This window comes from Sapajus apella, unplaced genomic scaffold, assembly GCF_009761245.1.
Source record: "Sapajus apella isolate SASKATOON/1434 unplaced genomic scaffold, GSC_monkey_1.0 scaffold96, whole genome shotgun sequence".
Lineage (NCBI taxonomy): Eukaryota > Metazoa > Chordata > Mammalia > Primates > Cebidae > Sapajus > Sapajus apella.
Genome location: NW_022437036.1, coordinates 6,502,866 through 6,530,175, shown reverse-complemented (window position 1 = coordinate 6,530,175; position 27,310 = coordinate 6,502,866). Strand labels below are relative to the sequence as shown.

Here is a 27,310-nt window from a genome sequence, read left to right as displayed (position 1 = left end):
CTAAAAAAATACAAAAATTAGCCAGGCGTGGTGGCAGGCACCTGCAATCCCAGCTCCCTGGAAGACTGAGGCATGAGAATCACCTGAACCCAGGAGGCAGAGGTTGCAGTGGGCCAAGATCACACCTGAGCTACAAAGTGAAACTCTGTCTAAAACACACACACACACACTGGTGCCAACAGACAGTAACGTGTCGAGATCCATCAATGAACTGGAAAGGTGCTGCACCCTGGTGCACCCACAGAGCAGATGCAGAAGTGAGGCAATTATCTGGATAACACAGGCTGTAAAAACCCTGAAATGCAAATTCAGTCATATTTTTTGCCAGGTTATTTGCCTTAATTCACACTTGCTTTGGATATCACCACTGACCATAAAACATATGAAAAAAGTCTGCATATTGAACGATACCATTCCTATCAGCAGTTTTTAAGCCTACGAGAGCCTTCTCAACTCCTCTTCACAGCAAAAATGTCACCGACTGAGGGTGACATTTTCAAAATTCACCCCAAATCATTTGGTCTTCTAGAGATTTCATTTAAGAAATAATTAAAAAAAAAACCCCACTATATTGAAGTGTGAAGATGGGGAGAACTGCAGAGGTGGCTTTAGGTGTCTAATGAGTGCAGAAGTCACATTTCCCATGGACATTTTAGGATCTGACCTAACTTAGGGTGCAGGCAGCCAGTAACCTGGCCTTGGATCTCCACAGTTCGAGCGGACCAACTGTGAGTCACATTTCACTGGTCTGTCTTCTCCAGTAAAGGACTGTGCGTATTATTCACTTGTTTATTCAATAAGTGGCGGCTTCACGAGCACTGCTAAGGCCAGGCCTGGCACCAGGAGCTGGGGACAGACCAAATGGGCCAGGCCCACCTGGGAGGGGCCTGCAGTGGGCTGCAGGTGGAAGTCTGGTGCTTATTAAATAACCAAATAAGCGCGAAGTGCACAGGAGGGGCAGCAGCAGGGGACCAGGTGGGCGGTCGCGCCAAGTGCTTTTATTTTTCTGAAGACACGGAGCATGTTTAAGGCTGATGGGAAAGGGCAGGCCAGGAGGGATGAGTTGGCCGAGGAGGGTGAATGGGGGTCATAAAGCTGCCGATCTGGGGGGTGGGTTCCAGACTCGGAGTGGCCTCAGATGGGAGGGGTGGCTCCTCCAGCCCCTTCCTCCATTAAAAAATATGAAAATTGATATTTTACATCATTGGTATAAAGACAAATGGAATCCAGGCTGCATCCATTACTTGATACCCATCAGTGTGACACTGATTTTTCTTCGGATCTGACCCTATGAGCCCTGTAGACAGCCCTGTGCCCGTGGGGCTGTATGGAGAAGCCCCAGGAGCTGGCAGAGGATGGTGGGAACTCAGGCTGGGAGTGAGAGGAAACAGGAGTGCCAGGGGCAGCAGGCAGCAGAGCCCATATGCCGGTGCAGAGTCAGCGAGGCCTCCACCCAGAGGGAGGGAGGCAGGGGCTGGGAGTTAGGGATGAAGGAGCTCATTGGAAATCAGTAGAAAATTTTTGATGCTGAGGTCCAGAATGAGGTCTCTGGGGTCTGGTCACAGCCTCACCCTCCAGGACCTGCGTGCCCGAGCAGGCTCGTCCTCACCCTGTGGTATAGCTCTCTCTCCGCCAGACAGATGATATTGCCCCCTGCAGAGGGCTGTGGTCAGGATAAGAAGGGACTCACATGCGCTGTCAGTGGTAACTGCTGATCCCTGGAGGAGAAAGGAGGGTGCTGATTCTGGAGAGTTCCAGCTGAGCTGAGCAACGGGGCACTGCCTGGGACCCCTCAGTCTCGCCATTGTCCTGCCAGACAGGGCCTGGCTGTGTGACGCAGGCATGGGAAAGGCAGGCCTTGGGCACACTGAGGCTTAGGGATTTGCCAGATGGTGAGACACACTGAAAGAGTGGGCCAGTGTGGCCTGTGGACAGAGCGGCTGGAACCAGGGACCCAGAACTGACTCCGCACAGAGGTAGCAGGAAGGACTGCAGGATGCCTGCTTCTACGTGAGTTTCAGATACATGATGGACATTTTTTTTTAGTATAAGTATATCCCAAATAATGTGTGGGACACATTCAAACAATGATTCACTGTTTATCTGAAATTCAGATTGAGCTGGGCATCCTCTATCTGATCTGGCAACTCTTGAGGGACGCAGGTGGAGGGCAGCCGTTGTATGGTAAATTCTCAAGGTAGAGACTGAGGCTGGAATCAGAACGGGGGGCACGTGCTCGTGCCGTGAGGTTGGACGGTCTCCAATCATCTCGGGTTCTAAGGTCCTCACAGGAAAGGAGTGGCGAAGCTAAAGAGAGCAGGTGTTCACCTGTGCAGGTGTCGGGTCTGCCCCTCTTACAGCAGAGCCATGCACACGACACACAGGACAGGGCCCAGCTTCGCGACAACCTGGAAACTCACTTCAGCTCCCTGAGGCCAGAGGGGGAAGACTGTGATGGCTGTGGGGGCTGGGTGGTGGTCCCTAAAAGGATATATCCATATCCTAAGCCCCATAGCTGACCTCCTTCTTTCAAAAGAAGTCCTAAATTCCTAAATCCTAAGTGACAAATGTCTTTGTAAGAGGCAGAAGAGAAGGCCCAGACATAGAAGAGAGGAGGGAGCTACAAAAAGACGAAGGCACAGACTGGAGGATGTGGCCATAAACTGAGGAATGCCGGAGCCATCAGAGCTGCAAGAGGCCAGGAAGGACCCTCCCCTAGGTCCCCAGAGGGAAGGCGGCCCTGCCCACACCTGGATTGAGGATTTCTGGCCTTTAGAGCTATTTGAAAATCCATTTCTGTTGTCCCAAGCCACCCAGCTTGTGGTCATCTACTGCAACAACCCAGGACAGTCCCCGTAGCTGCAGGCGACAGTGCAATGCGATGGAAGAGGGCTCCTGGGGGTGGGGGTTGCACGTGGACCGGCATGGGGCTCTCACACTGACTTTCTCACACTATGCTCACTGCCATTCTGAGAGGCCTGGCACAAGCCACCTGGTAGGAGCAACTGGTGGACAAACAGGGGCTCTGGACACGTCCCCTGCACAGTAACACTCGGCACCCAGGACATTTACAACCAGAAAATCACTGTCGTGTTAAAAACAAATCCGCATAAAATCAGTACCGTCTCTCCTCGCGGCCTCCTTCGCGACAGTCTGCTTCCTCTTTCTTGTTCTTCCTTTTCCTGAAGCAGCTGCCTTTGCTTGCCCTGAGCCACACTTCTCCAAGTGTCTATGCATGTTACTCTGCCGGAGAATTGACACAGAACACACAAGGCCAGTGAGATGGAGCAGGGACCCCCTTCAGGGGTCTGGGGGGACCCCCAAACATGGAAATAAAGGAAAATCCTGAGTTCTTTTGAAGGAAACTCCAGGTACTTTGCTAGCCCTAAGGAGTGAATGAGAAACCTGATTAGCAAGAAGGAGGCTGGGCACGGTGACTCACACATGTAATCCTAGTGCCTTAGGGGGCCAAGGAGGGAGGGCTGCTTGAGTCCAGGAGTTGGAGACCCACCTGGCAACACAGTGAGACCCCATCTCTACAAAAGATACAACATAAAAAAAATTTGCCCGCTGTGGTGGCATGTACCCTGAGATCCCAGCTACTCATGAGGCGGAGGTGGGAGGATCGCTTCAGCCCGGGAGGTCGAGGCTGCCGAAAAAAAAAAAAAAGGAAAATAGAAACCTAAAACAACAGCCAAGGAAGCTAAACTCGGGTGTCTGATGCCCTTACAGAAACCTAAGGTAACGGCTGCTTTTTGAGATGGAGCCTCGCTCTGTCCCCCAGGCTGGTGTGTGGTGGGACGATCTTGGCTCACTGTAACCTCTATGTCCTGGGTTCAAGCAATTCTCTTGCCTCAGCCTTCCAAGTAGCTGGGACTACAGGTGAGTGCCACCACACCCAGCTAATTTTTATATTTTTAGTAGAGACAGGGTTTCACTATGTTGGCCAGGCTAGACTCAAACTCCTGACCTCCAGTGATCCACCTGCCTTGGCGTCCCAGAGTGCTGGGATTACAGGTGTGAGCCACCGCACCGGGCAAGGTAGTATCTTAACATCTGTCCCTGAGTTGTTTTTTAGAAACCTGGGTCTTTACCAAACAGATCCCCTGGCAGGTAGACCTAAGATAAGGGGGAACTGGGGGCTGAAATCTGACCATTGCTAAATCTGTTCTAATTTTGTTCTTAATTTCCTCCTGAGAGGCCTGGAGGGACAGGTCATGCCCATGAACCAGAGCTAACATTCTTTTCTGTTGACCCCAAAATTTTAAACAAAACTTCTGTTCCTTAACCAATTGCAAACCAGAGTCTCTGAATCTACCTACAACCTGTAAGCCCCTGCTGCAAGGTATCTGACCCTTTCAGGGCAATGTATCCTGCATGCACGGATCTACGATTTCATCTGTAGTTTCTGCTTGCTTGGCACACTGCAAATAAACACCTTCCTTTCTTCTGCTGCAAACTGCAGTGTGGATATCTGGTCTTACTGCACCAGGCAAGCACATCCCAGTTTGGTTCTGCGACAAGAGATGGCTTCCCCAAATTCACTGAAAAATGCACAAAGAGGCAGGCTTTGGGAAAACTGTGGGCAGCATGGACCTTTGATAATCTTGTACAAAAATGATGACTGCTAAAGGTGGCCCTTTCTGTTGTGTTTAGGGCTAGTCAAATACTAGCTTGCTTTAAGTAGTTTTTAAATAATAGAAATCAATGAGAAGACAAAATTTATTTTTCTAGAATGTTTCTACTCTTGAAAGCTAAGGCTGATGTTGAACCAAAAATTCAGTCAATTTTATAACCATCAACCACATACCATAAAGGTTTTACTATTCTGTTAGCTTCTCTCTCAAAGCTACTGGGCAGAGGTCATGGCTGGCAGTTATGAAACTGTATACAGCATTCAGGAATAAAAGTCAAACACTTCCCAGTCAAGCCTATTCATGACACCATCTCATCTAATGAACACTTAGGATAATTTAAGTTAGAAAATTTTCACTTTTTGAAAGGGTCCCAGGCAAAACTGGTAATGGGTGTTTAAAGTTGAAATCATACAAAACATCTTGCCTGGTTCCCATTTCGACTTTCCCACTGTGCTTAACAGGACGGCCTGCGTTTATGATGGAAGGACTAAGAATTTATGCGTTAAGTGGGGGCAATGTAACAGGTTGTTTAAACTTCTTCCATTTTATGCTTAGACACTGGGGTTGGCAAATGATGACCAGCGTGTCAAATCTGGCTGCCAAGTGTTTCTGAAAGAAAGCAAGTTTTACTGGGACACAGCCAGGCCTATTCATTTACAAACTGCACCCACAGCTGCTTCTGTGATACAAGGGCAGAAACTGATTTGCGTTGCCCTGGTGATTGATGACGCTGTGCTTATTGGCCAGCTGTATGTCTTCTTTGGAGAAAGGTCTATTTAGACACTTTACCTGTTTTTCATTGGGTATCTGTCTATTTACTGAGTTACGAGACTTCTTCTCATATTCTAGATATAAGTCCAAATATGCTTTCTTGAATAGGAGTTTTAAAACTTCTGATTTTATGTTCTGAGGGACAGCATGAAGCAGACTTGTTCTTTTCTCTACATTCTTATTTCTTGCACCAAAGGGCAGTTTCTTCTCTTTATAATTCTACTCGCTAATTTTAACTCTTTACAATTTTAGCATGAGTGACACTGTTTTGGGAGCACTGCCACTGCTTTTATTTGAAATTTTAAACTAATAGGCTTGACATTTCAGAACTATCCCACTGTGCCACTCAGAAAAACACAACTACATTACTGTTTTCTTTTAAGAAGAAAGATTTTTTTTTTTAATGGTCAACTTCAGAAAATTCAACTTTTTTTAAACTTTTATAAAGTTAGGCTGAAGCCTGCATGGTCCAGGGATCTAGCTAGCCATGTGCAGTGGTTTTTAAATGTCCTGAAATTCTTTGACGCTCTTAATTTCAAAAGAAACTTCATTCCCCACTCCTTGAGTGTGGGTGGGACTCCATGATTCATTTCTTGTGACTAGAAGTAATGTGCCACTTTTTTTTTTGAGACAGAGTCTTGCTCTGTCACCCAGGCTGGAGGCCACTGGTGCCATCTCAGCTCACTGCAACCTCCATTTCCCAGGTTCAAGTGACCCTCCTGTCTCAGCCTCCCAAGTAGATGAGATTACAAGAATGTACCACCATGCTTGGCTAATTTTTTTTTTTTTTTTTTAGTAGAGACAGGGTTTCACCATGTTGGCCTGGCTGGTCTCAATCTCCTGGCCTCAAATTATCTGCCTGCCTTAGCCTCTCAAAGTACTGCAATTACAGGAGTGAGCCCCCATACCTGGCTGTTGTGCCATTTAAAAGACTACATTGCAAAAGGCACCGTGGCTTCCTGCCTGCACTCTCTCACTTGCTCTGAGTCAGGAGGACACTCCAGCAGCCCTGCACAGAAGTCCCTGTGGCAAGGACTGAGAGGCCTGGGCCAGCAGCTGGTGGGTGAAGCTATGCTGGAAGCAGAGCCTCTGGCCCCAGTCCAGCCTTCGGATGATGCAGCCTAGTGGACACCCTGACTGCAACCTCAGGAGTGACCCTGAGCCAGGACCACACAGTTAAGCCGCTCCAAGTTCCCAACCTGCAGAAACTAACAGATGACAAATGTTTGTGGTTTTAAGCCACTCTATTTTGAGGTAATATGTCATGCAGAAATAGATAACTTATACAACACCTAAAAGAATACACCATAAATGTATTGCTTAGCCCAGTACCAACAGCACTATTCTTTTTTTTTAATTTAAAAAATTATTTTACAGACAGGATCTCACTCTGACTGAGGCCAGAATGCAGTGGTGCGTTCATGACTCACTGCAGCCTCCAACTCCTGGGCTCAAGTGGTCCTCCCGTCTCAGCCTCCTCAGCAGCTAGGCCTACAGGGGTAGACCACTACACCCAGCTAATTTTTTTGGAGGGATGGAGGGTCTCCTTATGTTGCCCAGGCTGATCTCAAACTCCTGGCCTCAAGTGATCCTCCCACCTTGGCCTCCCAAATAGCTGAGATTATAGATACCAGTAGCATTATTCTAGGGACATCTGAGAAATGTGTGAAAATTGCATTCTCTCTGTCAAGTAGCCTAAATCTAGTTCACTGGAACAATTTGAAAATATTACTCTAAAAGCTGGGGCTCTTTGGGGAGTCTGATGACTCTCTAAAACTATCTGTAAGATTTTGTTTGTTGGATTGTCCTTTTGTTTTAGGGGATGAGGAGACCACACTTTCATAGAATTCTTCAAGAATTTTGTGATTTTAAAAAACTAATAACCACTTTCCTAAGGCATGACAGACGCTCCTGAAGTCCTGGCAGGTTTCTATAACCAGGTTTAAACTCTCCTGGTCTGACATTGTCCTCCTAAGATAGAGGGATCTTTCCACGGGGGATTTATGGTGACTTAAATAAGCTTACCCAGCGGGAAAAGCCTTTGTCACACTTGGGGCATTTGTAAACAGCTGGGATGAAACTGGCATCGTGATATTTCCTGAAGTGAACCTTTAGAAGTTGCTTCTGCCGGAAACACTTATTGCAGGAAAGGCAGGTGAATGGTTTCTCTCCAGTGTGGGTGCGAACGTGAGCAGTCATATGACGTGCCTAAGACGGAAGGGGAAGAAAGCAGCTTGTCTAGTTCGAAGTGTCTTTTTCCACATTAGACATTATTTATTGTACAATACCTTTTATTTCCCTCCCCAAAGATGAGTCCATTATTAAGCAGAATTACTGCAAACACATTCTCAACAGGGCGGCATTCACTCTCAGGATGATGTGCCCTCTAGGAAACAAACTTGTATGCGGCGCCAGCAAGTGATAAAGGTCTTGCAGTGAATTCCTTGCCGGCTCTCCAATCCAACTGGGGATGTGGGAGTACACACCTCAGGGCGTGAAAGGATGGTTCCTTGTCCCCTCATGTACTGGGAGTCATCCTTCTATACAATTATTTGCAATTACCTGAGTTTACAAAAGGCAAATAGAACCTGCAAACTTAAAAATCAAATGTCAGAGTTTAAATTCAGCGGGCATTTGGGGTTGTAAGTATGTTAAGTATCTAAACATTTTTCCATTTACCTCCCAATAGTATCATAACAGATCTTAATGCCAATTTTTTTCTGAGACAGGGTATCGCTCTGTCACCCAGGCTGGAGTACAGTGGCACAATCAGCTCCCCGCAATCTCAAACTCCAGAGCCAAAGTGATCCTCCCACATGAGCCGCCTGACTAGCTGGGACTGTGGGTGTGCGCCACTATGCTCAGCTCAGTTTTTATTTTTGCAGAGACAGGTTCTCACTATGTTGCCCAGGTTGTCTCAAACTCCTAGCCTCAAGAAATTCTCCTACCTCAGCCTCCCAAAGTGCTGGGATTTAGGTGTGAGCCACTGTAACTGGCCTAAATAGAGATTTTAGCTTAGACAGGAGAAAATAATTTGGGAAATCAGGACAAAAATACGTATGAAGTCAGGCAAAAGTACACATTTTGTTTTATTTAAAATGTGATGACTATTTGGATTAAATGTATATTTGGTCTTTTCTGCATTACGGTCAATAATCTAATTGGCGGTCTTTCTTCTAATTTTTCTTTCAACCAATTCACTGAACACTCTCTTCCACACACAGCTTTCATCTCATCGCCCTCCTTTGGGACAGAATCTCTGGTCTGCCTGCTGGGAACCTGGCTCTTCAGGACGGCAGTGGCCAGGAGTGCCCAGCAGTGCTCCGGGCCTCCGCCGGAGGCCACAGCATGGCTAGCTGCTATCTGCTCCCACACGCCCGCTGCATGCCTGCTCCAGGCCCCTCATCCTCTTTAAGTCTTATCCGCCTTTCAGGAAGCCCTCCTACTTCATTTGAACAAATCTGGGCCTAGGACCTCAGAAAATTCTTTGTTCAAAATCTACCAGAAAAACTCTTTTTCCTTTATTCAAAGCATTTACAGTTTACAGCCCACATTTCAAAACACAGTAAGCACTGATTTTCACCTTTGGTAACCAACAGCTTGCAGTGCTTCAAAGCAGTGATTTGGTTTTCAAACTTCGAGTCTTAGGACCTTTTATACTTTAAAAAATTACTGCGGCCTCTGAAGAGCTTTTATTTGTGCAGATGGCATGTATTAGTATTTACTTTCTTAGCAAAACTGAGGAATTCTAAAGAATTTTAAAAAATAAGTTTATCTAAACATTTAAAAATAACAACAAACCAGCTACCTATTATTTTTGTAAAATTATATTATTTTTCAAAACAAAACTAACCTAATGTCTGTCTTAATAGATAAGGTTGCCAGTTACAATATAGGCTGCAACATACTTGTATATAAAACTATTCATGGCCGGGAGTGGTGGCTCACGCCTGTAATCCAAGCACTTTGGAGGCCAAGGTGGGCAGATCGCTTGAGGCTGGGAGTTCAAGACCAGCCTGACCAACATGGTGAAACCCCGTCTTTAAAAAAAAAAAAAAAGAATTAAAAAAAAACCAAACTATTCATTGTCTGAAATTCAAATGTCACTAGGTGTACTGTATTTTTATTTGCTAAGTCTGACAACTCCATTCAATATTCAGATGGATTCCCATCTCTGCTCTTCCCTCAGTCCACTGAGTATGTTAAGTGATAAAGAAAATCTGCTCTCATAGACACGTAGTTTGAAAAAAGAGCAACATTTTACTAGCTCTTCCAAATAACTGTGGGCATTCTTTCTCCACTATTAGACCAAAGTCAGTTAGTAGTAATTTCTTTTTTTAGAGTCTCACTCAGTTGCCTGGGCTGGAGTGCAGTGGTAGGAACATAGCTTATTGCAGCCTCAACTCCCTGGGCTTAAGTGATCCTCCAACCTCAGCCTCCTGAGTAGCTGGTAGGACTATACAGATAGGCACCATCAACCCAGCTAATTTTTGTATTTTTTTTTTGTAGCGATAGGGTCTCATTATGTTGCTCAGGTGGGTCTTGAACTCCTAAGCTCAAGAGTTCTGTCCTCCCCAATCTCCCAAAGTGTTGGGACTATAGGTGTGAGCCAGTATGTCTGCCCATGGTAGTTTCTTAACCATGGGTTGCAGTGTGGAATCTGGAACCCTGTCAATAAACTTGTTCTCCTCTATGAAGTTAAAATCTCTTGGTTTATCTTTTACTTTGAATGGATCTTTTACCTGTGCATGAGTCTGTAACATCATGGACTGGTCATTTGGAAAATACTGGTTTACTGAGTTATACAGATTTTCTAAATGCTGACATATTTCATTACACAATATAAAAATTGCTTTTAAAAATCACTCCAATCTTATCAGAAAAATCTTAAGTATTAGAAAGCTGTTAAGCTTATAATGGTGAATATATATTTTCCAAAATTTGAATTCTGATTTTTCTCTTGAAAAGTGAAATTGCCTCATTGGTCATATGTGTTTCCCTTTTTTTTTTGAGACGGAGTCTCACTCAGTCACACAGGCTGGAGTGCAGTGGCGTGATCTCGGCTCACTGCAACCTCCTCCCCCCAGGTTCAAGCGGTTCTCCTGCCTTAGCCTCCCAAGTAGCTCGGATTACAGGTGTGTACCATCATACCCAGCTAATTTTTGTATTTTTTAGTAAGATGGGGTTTCACCATATTGGCCAGGCTGGTCTCGAACTCCTGACCTCGTGATCTATCTGCCTTGGCTCCCAAAATGCTGGGATTACAGGCGTGAACCACTGTGCCTGGCCTACGTTGTTCATTTTCAAAAAAAAGTCCACCAACACCCAATGACTGAGTAAATAAAGTTCGTTTATCTTGTTCCTTTCTCAGTGAAAATGACATTCACTGAGAAAGTGGCTAATTGAGCTGGAAACTCAAAGAGGCCCCAAGTGCTTTCCCTCCAGGCTTCAGATGATGGAGGTGCATATGCCAGCTTCTCATCGCATCACAAAGAATATTTAAAAGACAGTATTTCAGGTCAAGATTGAATAAAGTTAACAACTTTTGCTGCTTCTTCAAGGACACTGTCATATAAAACTGCTCTTTATTTTTGCTGCCAGTGTGTGAAGGTGAAGAATACTGCAATGACCTGTTCCGCTGGGTGTCACTGCCTTGATCTGGGCTAAGGACCACCACTACTTTGGCACCGAAAGTGCAAATGTCAATGTCTCAAAAGGGCAAATGACACCTTTCCATTATCCTAACAAGGGCTTGGCTCTTGCGGGCCCCTAGTTAATTGCAGGGACCTCTAGGGGTATGTGAACATTCTTTAAGAACTGCTATTTCGAATGACTGGCTCACCATCGCTTTCTAGTTATTCTGACTCTTCTCAGTATTTTCAAAGCAGTAGAGAATCCCATCCCAACTCTCCATTCTTCCATGCCCCACTGCCTCTCCAAATTAAGTAAAGTACAATACCTGCTTGCAGGCGTAACTGCAGTGTTCACACTTGAACCTCTTCTCATTTTTATGAGTTTTCTGGTGCTGAATGAGGGCATAGCGTTCATGGAAGACAGCAGAACAGTAGCGACATTTCAGCTCTGCAGCACTGTAAGTATGCAAGTTGCGGATATGGACACCTGAAACAGACAGAACATTATCTACTTCAAGAGTGTTGCTTTCTGTTAGCCTGCTTCCCTTCTCTCCTACATGGGGGTTTCCTTCCTGGGCAGGGCGGGGTGGGCTATCCTGTGCGCTGTAGGGTGTTAAGGATCATTCCTGGTCTTCGTCTACCAGGTGCCAGCAGCACCTCCTCCCTCACCAGTTGTGAAAGCCAAAATACCTCTAGATATCACCACATGTCCTCTGGGGGGTAAAACATTCCCAGTTGAGAATCACTGCTCTAAACGAACAGAATGCTGAAATATCATTTTAATAGTTTTTCAAATGGAGTTAAATGTTATATAAGGTATGTCATACTGGACCTAAAATGTTCATTTACCAAAGCACTTGGAGAACTACCGTATTATGGGGTAGGTGGATTTTAGGATGATGTTAAGGTGGATTTATATAAAAAGATATAAAATCTTTATTTTACCTTAAAAAATCCATACATTGTTAGAAGTCAGTGCCCTGTTATTTCCTATGTTAAAATTAACCTGATAGACCCAGTAAGGTCTGGCTGGGTATGCTCTAGGGCAAGTTTTGCTCATCTAAGTCTAAAGAATGGTGGCTTTGTGATATTTGTGTAAGAAGCCAAATGACAATTGATAGCTGCATGATAGAGGTATTCCACTTTACCCACAGTGACTCACACATTTAGAGAGCTTGAATTCTCATACAGTTATGGGAAGGAAGAACTAACGTGTTTATAAAGCATCCTACAGGCTATTCAAAGTGTATCACCCACTGGCATGAGATAGATATAAACTGGGTTACTTTGCCATGGTGTCAAAAAAGTCTAGCAACTGGGTAGACTTACGCCCCACGGGGCTGTGTTTCGTGATGTGCTAATATCTATGGCAACAATAACAAAATGGTCCAGATGAAAAATAAAAGTTAAGACTCTGTGAAACACCCTTAGCCTTTCAGAAAAGTTTTCAAAAAGTTCATCTTCTCTCCAGAATTTCTTTGGCCAAAAGGGTAAATATTTTGTTTTGCTAACATATTTTGCGTATCACAGTGTCGTATATTTTGGCAAGAGAAATAGGATCATGGAAAAAGGGAGGCCCAAGAATCCTGAAACCAAGAAGAGGCTCATTCACTCACGCTTACCCACACCTTCCCTTCCATTGCTCAACTCTGGCTGGCTTCCCCGCAGGCAGCATCAAATCCCAGCTTTCCTAGGCCTGGTGCTCCAAGTCCTTCTGGACTCCCACTCCCACTCTGTGATGTCTGACAGTTAAAAGGCTCTCACCACGTCAGATGCGGATTATGCATTACAGACTCGCCTCCTTTCCCCAAGTGACTGTCCTAAGGGGAAAACTGTGTCTTTTGTAAATTCTGCTCCCAAAACTCTTTAGGCCCATAGCCAGGATTTAAGAAAAGGTGGCTGGGTGTCACGGAGAGAGCATTGATATATAGGAACCCAGGATCCAGCCACTTCCTAGCATCCTTGGTCATGTGACTCCCAGGCAGGTTTCTCCATGTCTCTGTGCCTCAGATCCTAATCTGAAAAACAGGCTGAATGTGGAATTAAATCATACCCATCTGTGAAAGGTTTTAGCATGCACAGAGGGAACAGGCCCGGGCCCGGATTCTAAAAACATGCTATAAAATGCACTTATAAGATGCGGCCACCAGATGGCGCAACAGGACCTCTGGAAGAAAATTTGTCCCAGGGCGAAGTTCCCAAAGACCGGGCATCCCGTGTCAGGGCCAGTACTTTGCAGGTTTACAGGACCTTGCTCCAAAGAGCCAGCAAATATTGTAGTAAAAGAAAGAGCACTAGAACAGACACTCACGTAGGTCACTTTTCCGTGCAATGATGGTGGCACAATGGGGACACTGGTGTTTGGGGACGTTTTCGTTGTGTTTCTGCTGAGTATGTATTTTCATGGTCCCACTCTGGGTGAAGCGGGCGTGGCAGACGTGGCATTCGTAAGGCTTCTCACCTGAGATGTAGACAACAAAGTGATTCCCCCTCCAGGCCTGATCCTTGCCGAAGGACACCTGTGCTGAAAGCATTTCTTTTTTTTTTTTTTTTTGAGACAGAGTTTCGCTCGTTACCCAGGCTGGAGGGCAATGGCCCGATCTCGGCTCACCGCAACCTCCGCCTCCTGGGTTCAGGCAATTCTCCTGCCTCAGCCTCCTGAGTAGCTGGGACTACAGGCACGCGCCACCATGCCCAGCTAATTTTTTGTAGTTTTAGTAGAGATGGGGTTTCACCGTGTTGACCAGGATGGTCTCGATCTCTTGACCTCGTGATCCACCCGCTTCGGCCTCCCAAAGTGCTGGGATTACAGGCGTGAGCCACTGCGCCCGGCCTGAAAGCGTTTCTTTTGTCCCAAGCTGCCCCTTCTCACAGGACAGTCCCCAGTTAGTATGAGACTCCCCAGTCAAGCCAGACAGCTTATGTCAAGTACAGCTGTGTCCAGGACCGACCAGAGACGCAACTTTTCTGCATCTGGTAGTAATGCAAAAGTTTAAGGTGGTTCACATCCATGGGGTTGTATGAAGAACCAGGAAGTGCCCATAAATGTATTCTTTACACAACCAGACATTAAGTACCTGTGTTGTTTTATGTTTTGCCTTAAAGTTGAAGAATGAATTAAGGAGTTGATTTTTATTGTGTTTTTATTTACTTATTTTCTTTCTTTTGAGATGGGTTCTCGCTCTGTTACCCAGGCTGGAGTGCAGTGGAGTGATTCCGGCTCACTGCAGCCTCAACCTCCCAGGTTCAAGTGATTCTCCTGTTTCAGCTTTCCAAGTAGCTGGGATCACAGGTGTGCACCACCAGGCCCAGCTAATTTTTAAATTACATGTAGAGACAGGGTCTCCCTATGTTGCCCAGGCTGGTCTCAAACCCCTGGACTCAAGTGATCCTCCTGCCTCGGCCTCCCAAAGTGCTGGGATTACAGGTTTGAGCCACTGTGCCTGGCCGGGAGTTGAGTTTTAAATACCTGAAAAATCTATGGAGGGAACTACTTCGTGTTTTATGCTGCGCAGTGGGGTTGCAGCACAGTATCTATGCAGACTCTCTTACTGCTAAATAAACGCAAAGGGACAGATCAAAATCCTCGTATCCCAAAGGCATACAAAAGTCCACTTTTACCTTTGAACTTTAACTGTGCCAATAAAAAGTAATTTTTTAAAACTTGCTTTAAGAGCTAACACTGTACGTATCAGGCCTTCAGCACCAGAGCCCTTACCTGAGTGCGTTCTCATGTGGCGTTTCAGTTTGTAGGTGTCTCTGCTGGCGTAGCTGCACTGGCAGCATTGGAAGGGGCGCTCCCCCGTGTGGGATCGGACATGGCGCTTCAGTTTACTTGCCTAATAAATACATAAAAGATGTTCATTGCAATGGAAACTCAAAAATTGCAGTGTCTTCCATTAATCAGCATTATAAAAGAGATTTCAATGAATCAGATTTTAACATCAGAGCATGAGAGCATATTTCACTCATTGAAAAAACATGAAAAAGTCATCACTTTTTATCATTTGTTATGGGCAATTTTATTTCATTTAATGTGTGTGTGTGTATAAGCTCCTTTAGGGAAAACGAGCAGCACTTCTGAGAGGCTTTCGCATTCAGCTTCACTTCAAGCCCACCTGCCGAAAGCCATACCAGACTTTATTTTCACTTCTAGGACAACACATTCTCAATAATTACAAAATTTACATTACACCATAAAAGCACAACAGCAAACATTTTTATTTCTTGCATAAAGTGAAAATTTTGAAACTCTAGCTCTTGCTGGGTGTGGTGGCTCACACTTGTAATCCTAGTACTTTGGGAGGCTGAGGTGGGTGGATTGCCTGAGTTTAGGAGTTTGAGACCAGCCTGGGCAACATGGCAAGACCCTATCTCTACCAAAAATAAAAAATCAGCTGGGCATGGTGGCGCATGCCTGTGGTCCCAGCTACCTGGGAGGCTGAGGCTGGGAGTATTGTTTGAGCCTGGGAGGCTGGGGCTGCAGTGAGCTGAGATCATGCCACTGCACTCCAGCCAGCATAACAGAGTGAGACCATGTCTCAAAAAATAGAATAAAAATGAAACCCTAGCTCTTTAATGGAGGGACATCTGTATGTGTCACCTCACGGTCACAAGTCCTGCAGACTCCACCCTGGCTGGCCCCAGGGTAACAGTGTGAGTGGAGGAAGGTGTCCCTGGCTACTCAGCATCGGTACCATGTGACAGTGGGATCCTAAGAAGAATTAAGTTTTAAGCAGAAGAAATTAAATTCTAATTTGAATAATTACGTATCCCAGGCAATCAGTTAAATAGCAAACAACATAACACCTCCCATTTGAGCATTCACTGCCTGACTGGTTTATTGCCTTCTAGAACTATTCTTATTCTGTATTTGTGTATGGTAGCCCCTATCTACCCCTAGCAGGAAATTGGACTGTCAACTATACGTGGACTACAGAAGTTAGGAAGCCACATCAGTCCTGCTGGTGACCCACGGACGCCACATTCCACCTACCTCCCCAGTAAGTGATGAGCGCACAGAAGCCTAAGGAACACTCAAGAACAAATGGCTTACAATGGAAAACAATAGCCAAGCCAAAAATTTTTGCTTAGATTTTTAGAAGAAAAGTGAATGCCTTCAAGCATATTCGCAAAATGAAAAGAATCTTTAAAACTACAGAGCATGAAAGGTCTGAGGAGGATAAGTGGTGTAAACGAGCAGAGAAGGCCGCTATAAAAAACTCTGGATGACTCTTTTTTTTTTTGAGACGGAGTTTCACTCATGTTACCCAGGCTGGAGTGCAATGGCCCGATCTCGGCTCACCGCAACCTCCGCCTCCTGGGTTCAGGCAATTCTCCTGCCTCAGCCTCCTGAGTAGCTGGGATCACAGGCACGCACCACCATGCCCAGCTAATTTTTTGTATTTTTAGTAGAGACGGGGTTTCACCGTGCTGACCAGGATGGTCTCGATCTCTTGACCTCGTGATCCACCCGCCTCGGCCTCCCAAAGTGCTGGGATTACAGGCTTGAGCCACCGCGCCCGGCCTCTGGATGACTCTTAAAGGTGGGATGGGAGGACAAGTTGAGTTCAAAAGCTTTTTTTTTTTTTTTTTTTTTTAGGCAGTGTTTTGCTCTGTCACCCAGGCTGGAGTACGCCATCTTGGCTCACTGCAACCTCTGCCTCTCAGGTTCAAGCAATTTTCCTGCTGTAGCCTCCTAGGTAGGTAGGACTACGGGCATGTGCCACCATGTGTGGCTAATTTTTTGTATTTTAAGTAGAGACGGGTTTTCACCATGTTGGTCAGGCTAGTCTCGAACTCCTGACTTCAAAGCAATCCACCTAGTGCTGGGATTACAGGTGTGAGCCACTGTACCCGGACAGTTCAAAAGCTTTTTTAAAAAAATGCATGCATCTGTACCATAGCTCTGATACATTCCTGCTGGGATTTGTGTCATGGGATGGGATGAGGGAACAAGCAAACATGGCAAGACTTAGAGACTGCAAAAATGGGGGGCTATGGCAGCAGCAGAGACCCCTGTGCTGAGGACACCTCCCACAGGCTGCGTGCAGACCGCTGGCACCGGGAGAGGGTCTCGCAGGCCTGGGAAGTGTGCCCCGAGCACTGGCAGGACACCAACACCAAGTCCACTCCAGGCCTAGGATCCCCAGCTGACTCTCTTCCCTGAATCCTTCATTCTACATTCTCATACTCCAATCACAACCTTTAACTCAGATGAGAAATAATTTTTTAAAAATAGTAACAGCAGAAAAAAGTTGTTGGCATCAAATTCTGACCCTATCCATGAAATTTCCTAATTTGTGAAACCCAGCTGCATTGTTACTGTATTTAATCTTTAGCCCTTCCCTTTAACTTAGTTCCATCTGAGTGTACTGTTTACCCAGTCCTGACCGGGCTAAATATCGGCCTAAGCCTGTTTCCCAACACACAGTGGGACTCCGAAAATTAACTGGTGGAAAACTGGCAGTGATGAGTCAATGATGTTTCATGTTAGTACCGCTAGACCTGTTAGAAGGCACAAATAAAGCAAATTAACTAAAATTAATTAAAATGACCATGACACACCTTAAGTTTGGAAAGGGCAGTCTCTCTGTAATTAAGAACAGCAGCGGCTATGCTTAAACCTTCAAGCAAGCCGCTGTATATCTAACCAAGCTCAGAAATTTCAGTCAACATTCAGATTGGATCTGCATTCTACGTTAGAGCAAACACATTTTGATTTCGTGGCCCTGAGTACTAGATAAAATGCAGAACTCTTAGACAAATCTGGGACTTATTTCTCCACCACAAGTAATTTATTTGAAATTTGTACACCTTTACATATTATTTTCACTAATTACTAATCAAAGAAACAAAGAGATCCAATTTTCTATTTTAACTTCATAAAAGAGAATACACATTACTTCCTGCATACATTTTATATGAATAGTATCTTTGGCAAAGCCTGTTTGTAACAGATTCTACTGTTAGTTACACTTGACATAACTTGTATAGCAGCCTCTACTAAGACATCACGAAGCTTCAAGTCCAAGAGTGGCCTCACCTCTACGCTGGCGTACTTGCACATGGAGCATTTAAAGGGTTTCTCATGAGTATGTTTATAGCGTCTGTGTCGGACAAGTTCTCCACTGGTGACAAATGCCATGTTGCAGTCGCTACACTTATAGGGCCTGGTTCCTGTAAAATCACAGTTCCTGCTTTTAAAACAAGACTTAACCAAAAACTCCAAGGAATTCATAGCTTTTAAATTATACTCAGTCTCAAATATGCTTTAAAAATTAAGAAGAGGCTCTTTATAAATACCATATATACACGTGAGAAAAATCTTTGTAACTCAGTATTTTTAATGGAAATTCTAGAAAAAAAAAGACTAAAGTATAAAACGCTACACAATGCTACTGTGGAAGCAGGGGATTCACATTCTTACATAAGCCTGAACACACACTATTCCAGAGAAATGCCTGCCCTGAGGTTTTACCTGTGTGGGTATTGACATGGTTCCGTAGCAGAGTGGCTGTGCGGAAGGTTTTCAGGCAGAGGTGACACAGGTGAGGCTTCTCACTGGTGTGAGTTTTCATGTGACGATGAAAACTTGACATTCTTGAAGAGGTGAACACGCAGACATCACAGCAGAAGGTTCGTTTTGCTCCTATAGGCAGGGAATAGTTTATGTATTCATTCATTTCGAGGTTCAAATTCCATTTAAATATTTGAAAGTAAATAGGCACATCCTCTTTTCAACTAACGTGGGAACTGAACAGTAGAACATGCTATTAATTCATAAGCTGATGGAAGCAATTCAGGACACCATGTTCCTGGATGACAAGCAGTGCCTTTTCTGTTTTGAGATGGGCTGATGTCTGTTTCTGGACACACAGTGGCCTAGGTACTCTGCTCATCCTTCTTGCTGAGAAAAAAAAATGCTAGGGAGAAGACGCCTGAACATTTCAGAATGTCTTGTAGACCTAAGGAGACACGAGAAAAGACACAACACTTACCTAAAGTGGGGCACCTGTGAAGAGATTCTCCTATAAAAATGTGGCCCTGAAGGGATGCATTCTCTGTAGGGTGAACTAAAGATAACCTGCCCCATCCCTGCATCCTTCACTCCAGCCAGGGGACTGCAAGAAAAACCAGCTAGAATTGTGCCATCCAAAACCATAGCCATGAGCCAACTGTGACTCTTAAATTTCGACTTAAACTAATTAAATTTAAATAGAATTCAACCTTTAGTTCCTCTGTTGTAAGCTACATTTCAGCTGCCCAAAGGCTGCATGGAGATAGTGGCTACCATACTGAACAGGGCAGATAAAGACCACTGCCATCAGCAAAGGAAGCTCTCTTGGATGATGCTGGTATAGCACTGGCTGAAAGGTGAAGAAATCCCTCCCAAGAAGATGGCTCCAAAGAGGGAAGGTGGCCCCAGTGAGCACGTCCTGAGTGGTTCTAACAGCGACCCTTGGGGGATCTGGTTTAAGACAGTTTTTGACCATCACTGCCTGGCAGAAATTAATATATATCATCCCCTCAAAGAACCCACTTTCACCCCAGGCTTCAAGGGATTCCCACAGACAACACTAAAAAGAATCTATGAGCTCACAACGCTAAACAAGATGCCAGTGTGAGGGCAGTGGAAGACAAACAGAAGGCCCAGACCTATGACGACTTCAGGTGTTGGAAACATCAAATACAGAAGATGGCTGAGTTACTATTCCAAAAATCCATCCCTCCATAAAAGCAATGAAAACAATTGGCAAAAAAAATGTCACAAGCAACTTTTTCAGGACACTGGAAACTAATCGGAAGATTCCAGAAACCAGGGGAAACACATAATTTTAAAAATCTAGCTGATTCTCAGTAAAAAAGAGAGCTTGGTAGAATTCTAATGCCGGTTCCATTCTCTGCTACCTAGCTCGAGTAGCCTTGAAAATAACAGTCCAAGCTAGGTGTGGTGGCTCATGGCTGCAATCTTAGCACTTTGAGGGGATGAGGGAGGGGGGATCACTTGAGGCCAGGAGTTTGAGACCAGCCTGAGTGACATAGCAAGGCCTCATCTCTATTTTTTTTAAACACAAAATACAGTAATACTAAAAAGAAATTAACAGCCTAAATGCACAGTATCAGTACCAGACAGAGCAGAATAGACTTCATTCACAAGAAATTATAATTTTTGCTTTCACCTGCCTAGTGGCTTCCTAGAAAAGACCATGTTAAAAGGGTTGCCTTTATCTTGCCTAACATGGAAACTGCCCAGTGCTAACGAGGCTACCTGGAGTGAGGTGAGTGGAGGGATGTTTGCTGAAAACATTCACAGGCAATAGATATCAGTGAGGGCAAATAATGAACTAACGAAAACCTTGGGAGGAAAGGCTGAGGAATGAGATGCTTTGGGGAAGAAGGGCACAGACAAGCTCTAACATATTCCTTGGAATAGAGAAGTCCATGAGTACGCTCCTGGCTCAGGAACAAGCTGAGAAGGCTGAGAAGGCTCCAAGCTCTCATCATTGGCTGACCTCAATGCTCTCAGGAAGCAGGAAGTAAAGGCTAAGTCAGAGCTGGATGAATGCTGGGAGGGCCAGCTCTAATAAACACACACAGTTCTCTTCAGCAAAGACTGAGAGGTTTAAGAAATTTTTTTTTTTTTTTTTTGGTTTCAGGTGTTGAGGAAAATCTTTGTCTAGCCACTAACAGAGACTTCAGCAGCCACACAAAGCAAAGAAAACAGGCTTTACAAAGTTAGTTCAAAAATATCACCAAACAAACAATGAATGCAACCAGCAGCAATAGCTAACCCTGGGGAGGAAAGAATCTGATTTACAAAGTTGCCACGTTATAATGTTCCAAATGGCCAGTTTTCAGTAAAAAATTATAAGGCATGCAAAGAAACAAAAAAATATGATAGCCCATTCAGAGAAAAAATAATTAATAGAAACTGTCCTTGAGGAAGTCCCGGGATTGGATATACTAGAAAAAGACTTTAAATCATATATATACATATATTTTTTGGAGACCAGGTCTTGCTATGTTGTGCAGGCTGGTCTTGAACTCTCTTGGGCTCAAACCATCCTCCCACCTTCACCTTTTTTTTTTTTTTTTTTTTTTTTTGCGACAGAGTTTCGCTCTGTTGCCCAGACTGGAGTGCAGTGGTGTGATCTCGGCTCACTGCAACCTCCACCTCCCAGATTTAAGCATTTCTCCTGCCTCAGCCTCCTGAATAGCTGGGACTACAGACGCCCGCCACCACACCAGGCTAATTTTTGTATTTTCAGTCGAGATGGGGTTTCACCATGTTGGCCAGGCTAGTCTTGAACTCCTAACCTTGTGATCTGCCCACCTCGGCCTCCCAAAGTGTTGGGATTACAGGCATAAGCCACCACGCCTGGCCCCTAAATCATATTTTATCTAAAACACATTTTATCTAAAAATATGTTCAAAGAAATAAAGAAAACTTGAGTCTAAAGGACTAAAAGAAAGGCCAGGCATGGTGGCTCACATCTATAATTCTAAAGCTTTGTGAGGCCAAGGTGGGTGGACTGCTTGAGGCCAGGAGCTTGATACCAGCCTGGGCAACACAGTGAGACCCTGTCTCTATCAAAAATTTAAAAATTTGGCAGGTGTGGTGGGGTATGCCTATAGTTCCAGCTACTCAGGAGGCTGAGGCAGGAAGCTTGCTTGAGCCCAGGAGTTTGAAACTGCAGTGAGCTATGACTGTTCCACTGCACTTCAGCTTAGTGACAGAGTGAGACCCTTTCTCAAAAAAAAAAACAAAAAAAACAAACAAAAAAAAAACCGAAACAAAAACATGAAAATGATGCTTCAGCAAATTGAGAATACCAATAGATAAAATTTACTTAAAAAAATAGAACTTCTGGAATTGAAAAATACAATAAGTGAAATGAAAAGTTCAACAGAGGGACTCAACAGCAGAGCTGAGCAAAAAGAAGAAAGAGTCAGTGAACCTGAAGTCAGGTCAAATGAGATTATTCACTTTGAGGGAAAGAAAGGAAAAAAAGAACAAAGAAAAATGAGCAGAGCCTAAGAGATCTGTGGGACATAACCAAGCACACCAACATACACACAATGGGAGGCCCAAAGTGAAGGAGAAGAGTACTTGAAGAAATAATTGCCAAAACTCCCAAAATTTGACACAAAAATCTATACATTGAAAAGCTTAATAAATTTCAAGCAGGATAAAGTAAACATGATCCACGTAAAGACACATCATAATCAGGTTGCTGAAAGACAAAGAATGAATCTTGAAAGCAGCAAGACATGCCTTGTCACATACATGGGATTATCAATAAGATGAACTGCTGATTTGTCATCAGAAATCATGGAGGCCAGAAAGTAGTGGAATGGCATTCAAAGTGTTGTAAGAAAAAAAAAATATCAAACAAGAATTCTATGTGTGACAAAACCTCCTTTCAAAAATGAAGGCAAAATTAAGACATTACCAGAAACATAAAAACTGAGCAAGCCTTCATTGGCAGATTTATCCTACAAAAAAAAACACTAAAGAGACTCCAACAGGCTGAAATGAAAGGACACTAAACAACAACTCAAATCCATATGAAAAAACAAAGACAGTGGTAGAAGTAACAACACATGCGAATATAAAAGACAATATACATTTTTAATGTGTAATGCTCTTTTTTCCTATCTGATTCAAAGAAAGCATAAAGCAATGACTATAAATCTATGTTGATAGTATATAATTTATAAAGATACACTCTGTGACAATAACAACAGGAAGTGAAGTGGAGAATGGAATTGTATAGGAGCAAAGTTTTTTTAATATACCATTGAAATTAAATTGGCATTAACCTAACCAGATTATTATAAATTGAGATGTTAAATGTAACACCAAGGACAACTAAAGAAAATAACTCAAAAATATATAGTAAAATAAATAATAAAGGAATTAAAATGATACCCTGGGCAGTGGCTATTCAGTACAAAAGAAAGGAGTAATAAAAGAACTGAGGAATAGAAGATGTGACGTTAAAACAAATACAGAAATAATGAGATAAACACCCCCCCCTTTTTTTTAATCAGTAAAGAGATTAAACTCTCCAGTGAAAAGGTAGGGATTGGCTGAAAAGACACTAAACAAGATGCAATTATTTATCTTCTACAAAAGACTCATTTTAGATTCAAAGACAAATAGGCTGAAAGTAAAAAGATGGAGAAAGACATTCCATACAAATAGTAACCAAAAGAGAGCCAGGGTGGCTACACAAATATCAGGCTATACTAACTTTAAGACAAAATTGTTATAAAAGACAAAAGGGCATTATATAATAATGAAAGGGTCCATCTATCATAAAGTTACAATTATAAACATGTATGTGGCCAGGCATATATGTAGCTCATACCTGTAATCCCAGCACTTGGAAGGCAGAGGCAGGCAGATCATTTGAGGTCAGGAGTTTGAGACCAGCCTGGCCAACATGATGAAACCCCATCTCTACTAAAAATACAAAAACTAGCCGGGTGTGGTGGCACATGCCTGCAATCTCAGCTACTCAGGAGGCTGAGGCAGGAGAATTGCTTGAATCTGGGAGACAGAGGTTGCAGTGAGCCGAGACTATGCCATTGCACTTCAAGCCTGGAGGCAAAGTGAGACTCCATCTCAAAATAACCCAACCAACCAACCAAATATATATGCACCTAATAACAGTCCCAAAATATAAAGAGACACAAACAGAAACACACAGGAATAATTATATGTGATAACAGAGGCAGAGACTGGAGCAATGCATCTGTACGCCAATAAACGGCATGACTGCTGGCAATACCAGAAGCTAAGAGAAAGGCATGAAATATATTCTCCCCGACAGCCTTCCAAGAGAGCATGGCTTTGCCAACACCTCGATTTCACACTTGCAGCTTCCAGAACTGTGAGAGGTATGTCTCTGTTGTTTGAAGTCACCCAGTTTGTGGTGCTTTGTCTTGGCATCCCTGGGAAGCTAACAAAGTGCCAGTTAAAAATGGGCCGAATATTTGAATAGCCATTTTTTCCAAAGAAGATACATAAGTGGCCAATGAGCACATGAAGAGATACTCAATACCTTTAGTCATTAGATAAATGGAAACCAAAAGTACAACAAAATACCTCTTCACATCTGCTAGAATGGCTATAATTAAACAATAACAACAAAGAAAGTAGCCATTGTGAGGATGTGGAGAAACTGGAAGCTACACACACGGCTGGTGGAAATTCAAACTGGTGCAGCTGCCACGGAAAATAGTGTGGTAGCTCCTCAAGAAGTTAAATATAGAGTAAACCACATGATCCAACAATTCCACTTCTAAGTGTATACCCGAAAGGATTGCAAACGGGTGCTCAAACAAAAAACGTGTATACAGGTGGTCATAACAGCACCATTCACACTAGCTGAAAGGTAGACACAACTGCAGTGTATATCTATGAATGAATGCATAAATAAAATGTGGTGTACCCATACAGGGATTACTGCTTAACCATTAAAAATGAATGAAGCACTGACATGTGCTACAATACCAATGAACACTGAAAACATTATGCAAAGCTAAAGAATCTAGACACAAACGGCCACATGGTATACATATATGATTCAACTTCTGGAAAATGTATAGAACAGGAAAATCTATAGAAACAAAAAATAGATGAGTGGTAGCCAGCGGCTGGGGAGGGGGAAGGGAGTAGGAAGCAACTGCCTAACAGGTACAGGCCTCTTATTGGGGTGATAAAAATATTCTGGAATTTAGACAGTGATTGGTGATGGTTCTACAAATTTGTGACTACATCAAAAGCCTAAAAATGAGCTAGAAATGGTAAAATGTGGGGTACGAAGCTCTTGATTTAAACACATGAGAAACTACTATGTACCAAGAGGCTGCAAACTCAATCATCTATGGAAGGCAGAGGCAAGAAACCTAAGTGAAGGGCCCTGACTACATGTAAGAAGAATGAGATGGTGGTGGCAGTGTGTTTGGGCAGCATTCTCCTTTTCTACACTGAGTCACTTTCCAATCCCAGGCACCTGTTGCCAGAAGGAAGGAAACTGTGCCAAATGTTGCAAGATACAATTTTTTAAAAGAGCTAGAAATGGAAATTTTGGGGGTGAAATCTCTTGATTTAAATAAGCGAGAAACTAATATTTTTTAAAAAATAAGCTGAACAAATCATTTTAATAGCACAGATTCATCCTGTGGGCTGCTGGAATGCAATCTCAGTTTAATATGACTTTAATATTGCTTCAGGGTCTCCCTAATCTGGCCCTATTCACCTCTCTGAGCCTCCAGGCCTACAGACACAGTAGAGCTCTCCACCTTCACATAGAAAGCAGATACTTTCAGAGCTACGCGCCCAGACCACTTTCTAGTGCCTGGAATCACGATCCCTGTCTTAATGGCTTCTTTGTCCTGGACTCACCTAAATATCACCTCCCTTAGAAGGCACCCTCCACTGCTTCCTGAAGGAGGAATCATTCCTTCTCCCGGCCCTGAAGCACACAAGACCTCACCACCTGTCCTGTAATGACTCGTCCCCCATATTCCTATGGGGCGCAAACTAGACAGCAAAGACCAGGGCTTGGCCTTCTATACTTATGTGCACAAGGCTTGCGGGAACATTTTTACTGTGCTTTTAAAACATTTGTGTGCAAAATGCAAAACGCAAAACGCTTATGGATTTGATTCACAATACAGAACATTAGTTTAAATTTTTTCCCATTTCCTGACATTTTGAAAGCAACTAAAAGTCAACTACTTAAAACTTCAATCACCATCACCTTCCCATAAAGAAAAACAGCAGCCCAGTTTTATGGAGTGTCTTCTATGAGATGAACTAGCCTACCCTTTGTCTGCCTTTGATTTTCTGCAGATTTGGCCTTTTCAACATTTGCTGGAACAGCTATAGGTCGATCCTCTTGTTCTTCCACGTTTAAATTTGAAATTTTCAGAAAGATTTCGTCACTTCCTTTGTCTCCTGGCATCGCTCCCAAATGTAAGAATTGCTCCTTTGTTCTTTCAGCCAATCTTCTTTCAGGCAATAACTGCTCTTTCTCCTGCCTTTCCTGGAGCTAGAAAACAACAATAAATATTCAAACAAATACACTATTAATTTCAATATGATTAAATTTTTGCCTGGATAAACCACAGAATACAAAAAGCAAAGCAAAAGTTGAAGATTATGCATCACAATGTTAATTATTTCGCATCAGGGCTGTGGCAGTGAAACTTAACACTTTTTTAAAAACTTAATGTACCTTACAGTATTCCAATTAGCACAACTTCTAAAATCTTTTAAAAAAAGAACATAAGATCTCTCAGGATTTTCCTGGGAAGTATTTTTACCGTCTTTAATTGGAAAAATACCTTGTCCAGACATAGTACTGCATAAAAGCTGACTTGAATTTTTTTTTTTTTTTTTTCATGTAAGGGGTTGGTTTATTAAAACCAGCTGTACCTTAGTCAGTCCAGCACTTTCAGCCAGGCTCGCTGCTAACTTGCTCTCTTCACTGGCCAGCACATTATCCTCTAGAAGGTGGAGCTGCAACACCTCCATCTCTTGCAGGGAGTACAGCTCTTCCTGGATACTAATGGCCAAATACTGCTGCAAGCTCTGCTGGGGCCCCTCCTCAAGCCACAGCAACCCAGGGCCAGCCTGCTGCACCATCACCTGCCCCCCTTCCTGCTGCTGTATGCTCAGCAAGCTCAAATCCTGCAACTCGAAAGCTTCAGACGTGAAGGGCGCCGTCTGCAGGGTCAGGATGTGCTTCTCACTCTCCTCGGAGGAAGCGGGCACCAGCTCCAGCTCTTCCTCCAGGACACTGTCCTGGAGGGCCCCAGCGGTACACTCGGCCTCCAGCTCACCAGGACTCCGATGGTCTTTCTCTCTGTACACTCCGTCTTCTTCCTCCTCCTTCAGGCCTTTTTCCGGCATCAACTCGAGTTCTTTGATTTTGGTGAATTGCTCAGAAAGGACAGAGATCTCAGTGGCTGCCATGATGACTTGGAGCCTGTATGAGAAAGAAGCAAGCGATTTTCACAGGGGGAGAAAAGGGGGTGCTGGGGCCTAGCAGGCTTTGGAGTTGAAATAAGGTCTGGCCTCAAAAGGCTTTGGACCTAGTAGCATCGGGACAATGCTGATCTGGCCTGGGTCTAGGAGGGGGTGGAGGCTGAGCAGGATTTATCTGAAGCAGGATTTTGCACAAAACTCTAGGAGGAACAGGTTTGGGCCTCTGCAGGCTTGGGGCACATCCTGAGCCTAGCAGGGTCCCG

General features: G+C 43.9%; 1 protein-coding gene across 2 annotated transcripts; it reads right to left on the bottom strand.

Annotated features, from left to right (window-relative positions):
• CTCFL (CCCTC-binding factor like) lies at positions 1–27,035 on the bottom strand. Of its 2 annotated transcripts, XM_032257207.1 has the most exons (11): positions 26,496–27,035; positions 25,884–26,109; positions 18,522–18,692; positions 18,087–18,220; positions 14,760–14,880; positions 13,353–13,502; positions 11,368–11,528; positions 7,434–7,616; positions 3,123–3,243; positions 1,306–1,323; positions 1–149 (listed from the first exon to the last, which is right to left on the bottom strand). In XM_032257207.1, the coding sequence occupies exons 1-11, from the start codon at positions 27,033–27,035 to the stop codon at positions 1–3; spliced, it is 1,974 nt and encodes a 657-aa protein (XP_032113098.1). The 2 variants fall into 2 exon arrangements, with proteins under 2 accessions (XP_032113098.1, XP_032113099.1); XM_032257208.1 differs by lacking the exons at positions 1–149; positions 1,306–1,323; positions 3,123–3,243 and adding an exon at positions 5,561–6,700.
• Positions 27,036–27,310: the final 275 nt, after the last annotated feature.

Coding starts and splice junctions, on each gene's coding strand:
- CTCFL (XM_032257207.1), bottom strand. CDS start 27,035: ATGGCAGCCACTGAGATCTCTGTCCTTTCTGAGCAATTCACCAAAATC. Junction 18,693..25,883: donor AAATCAAAGGCAGACAAAGG/GTAGGCTAGTTC, acceptor CCCTGCCTATAG/GAGCAAAACGAACCTTCTGC. Junction 11,529..13,352: donor TGCACGGAAAAGTGACCTAC/GTGAGTGTCTGT, acceptor TGTCTGTTTCAG/GTGTCCATATCCGCAACTTG.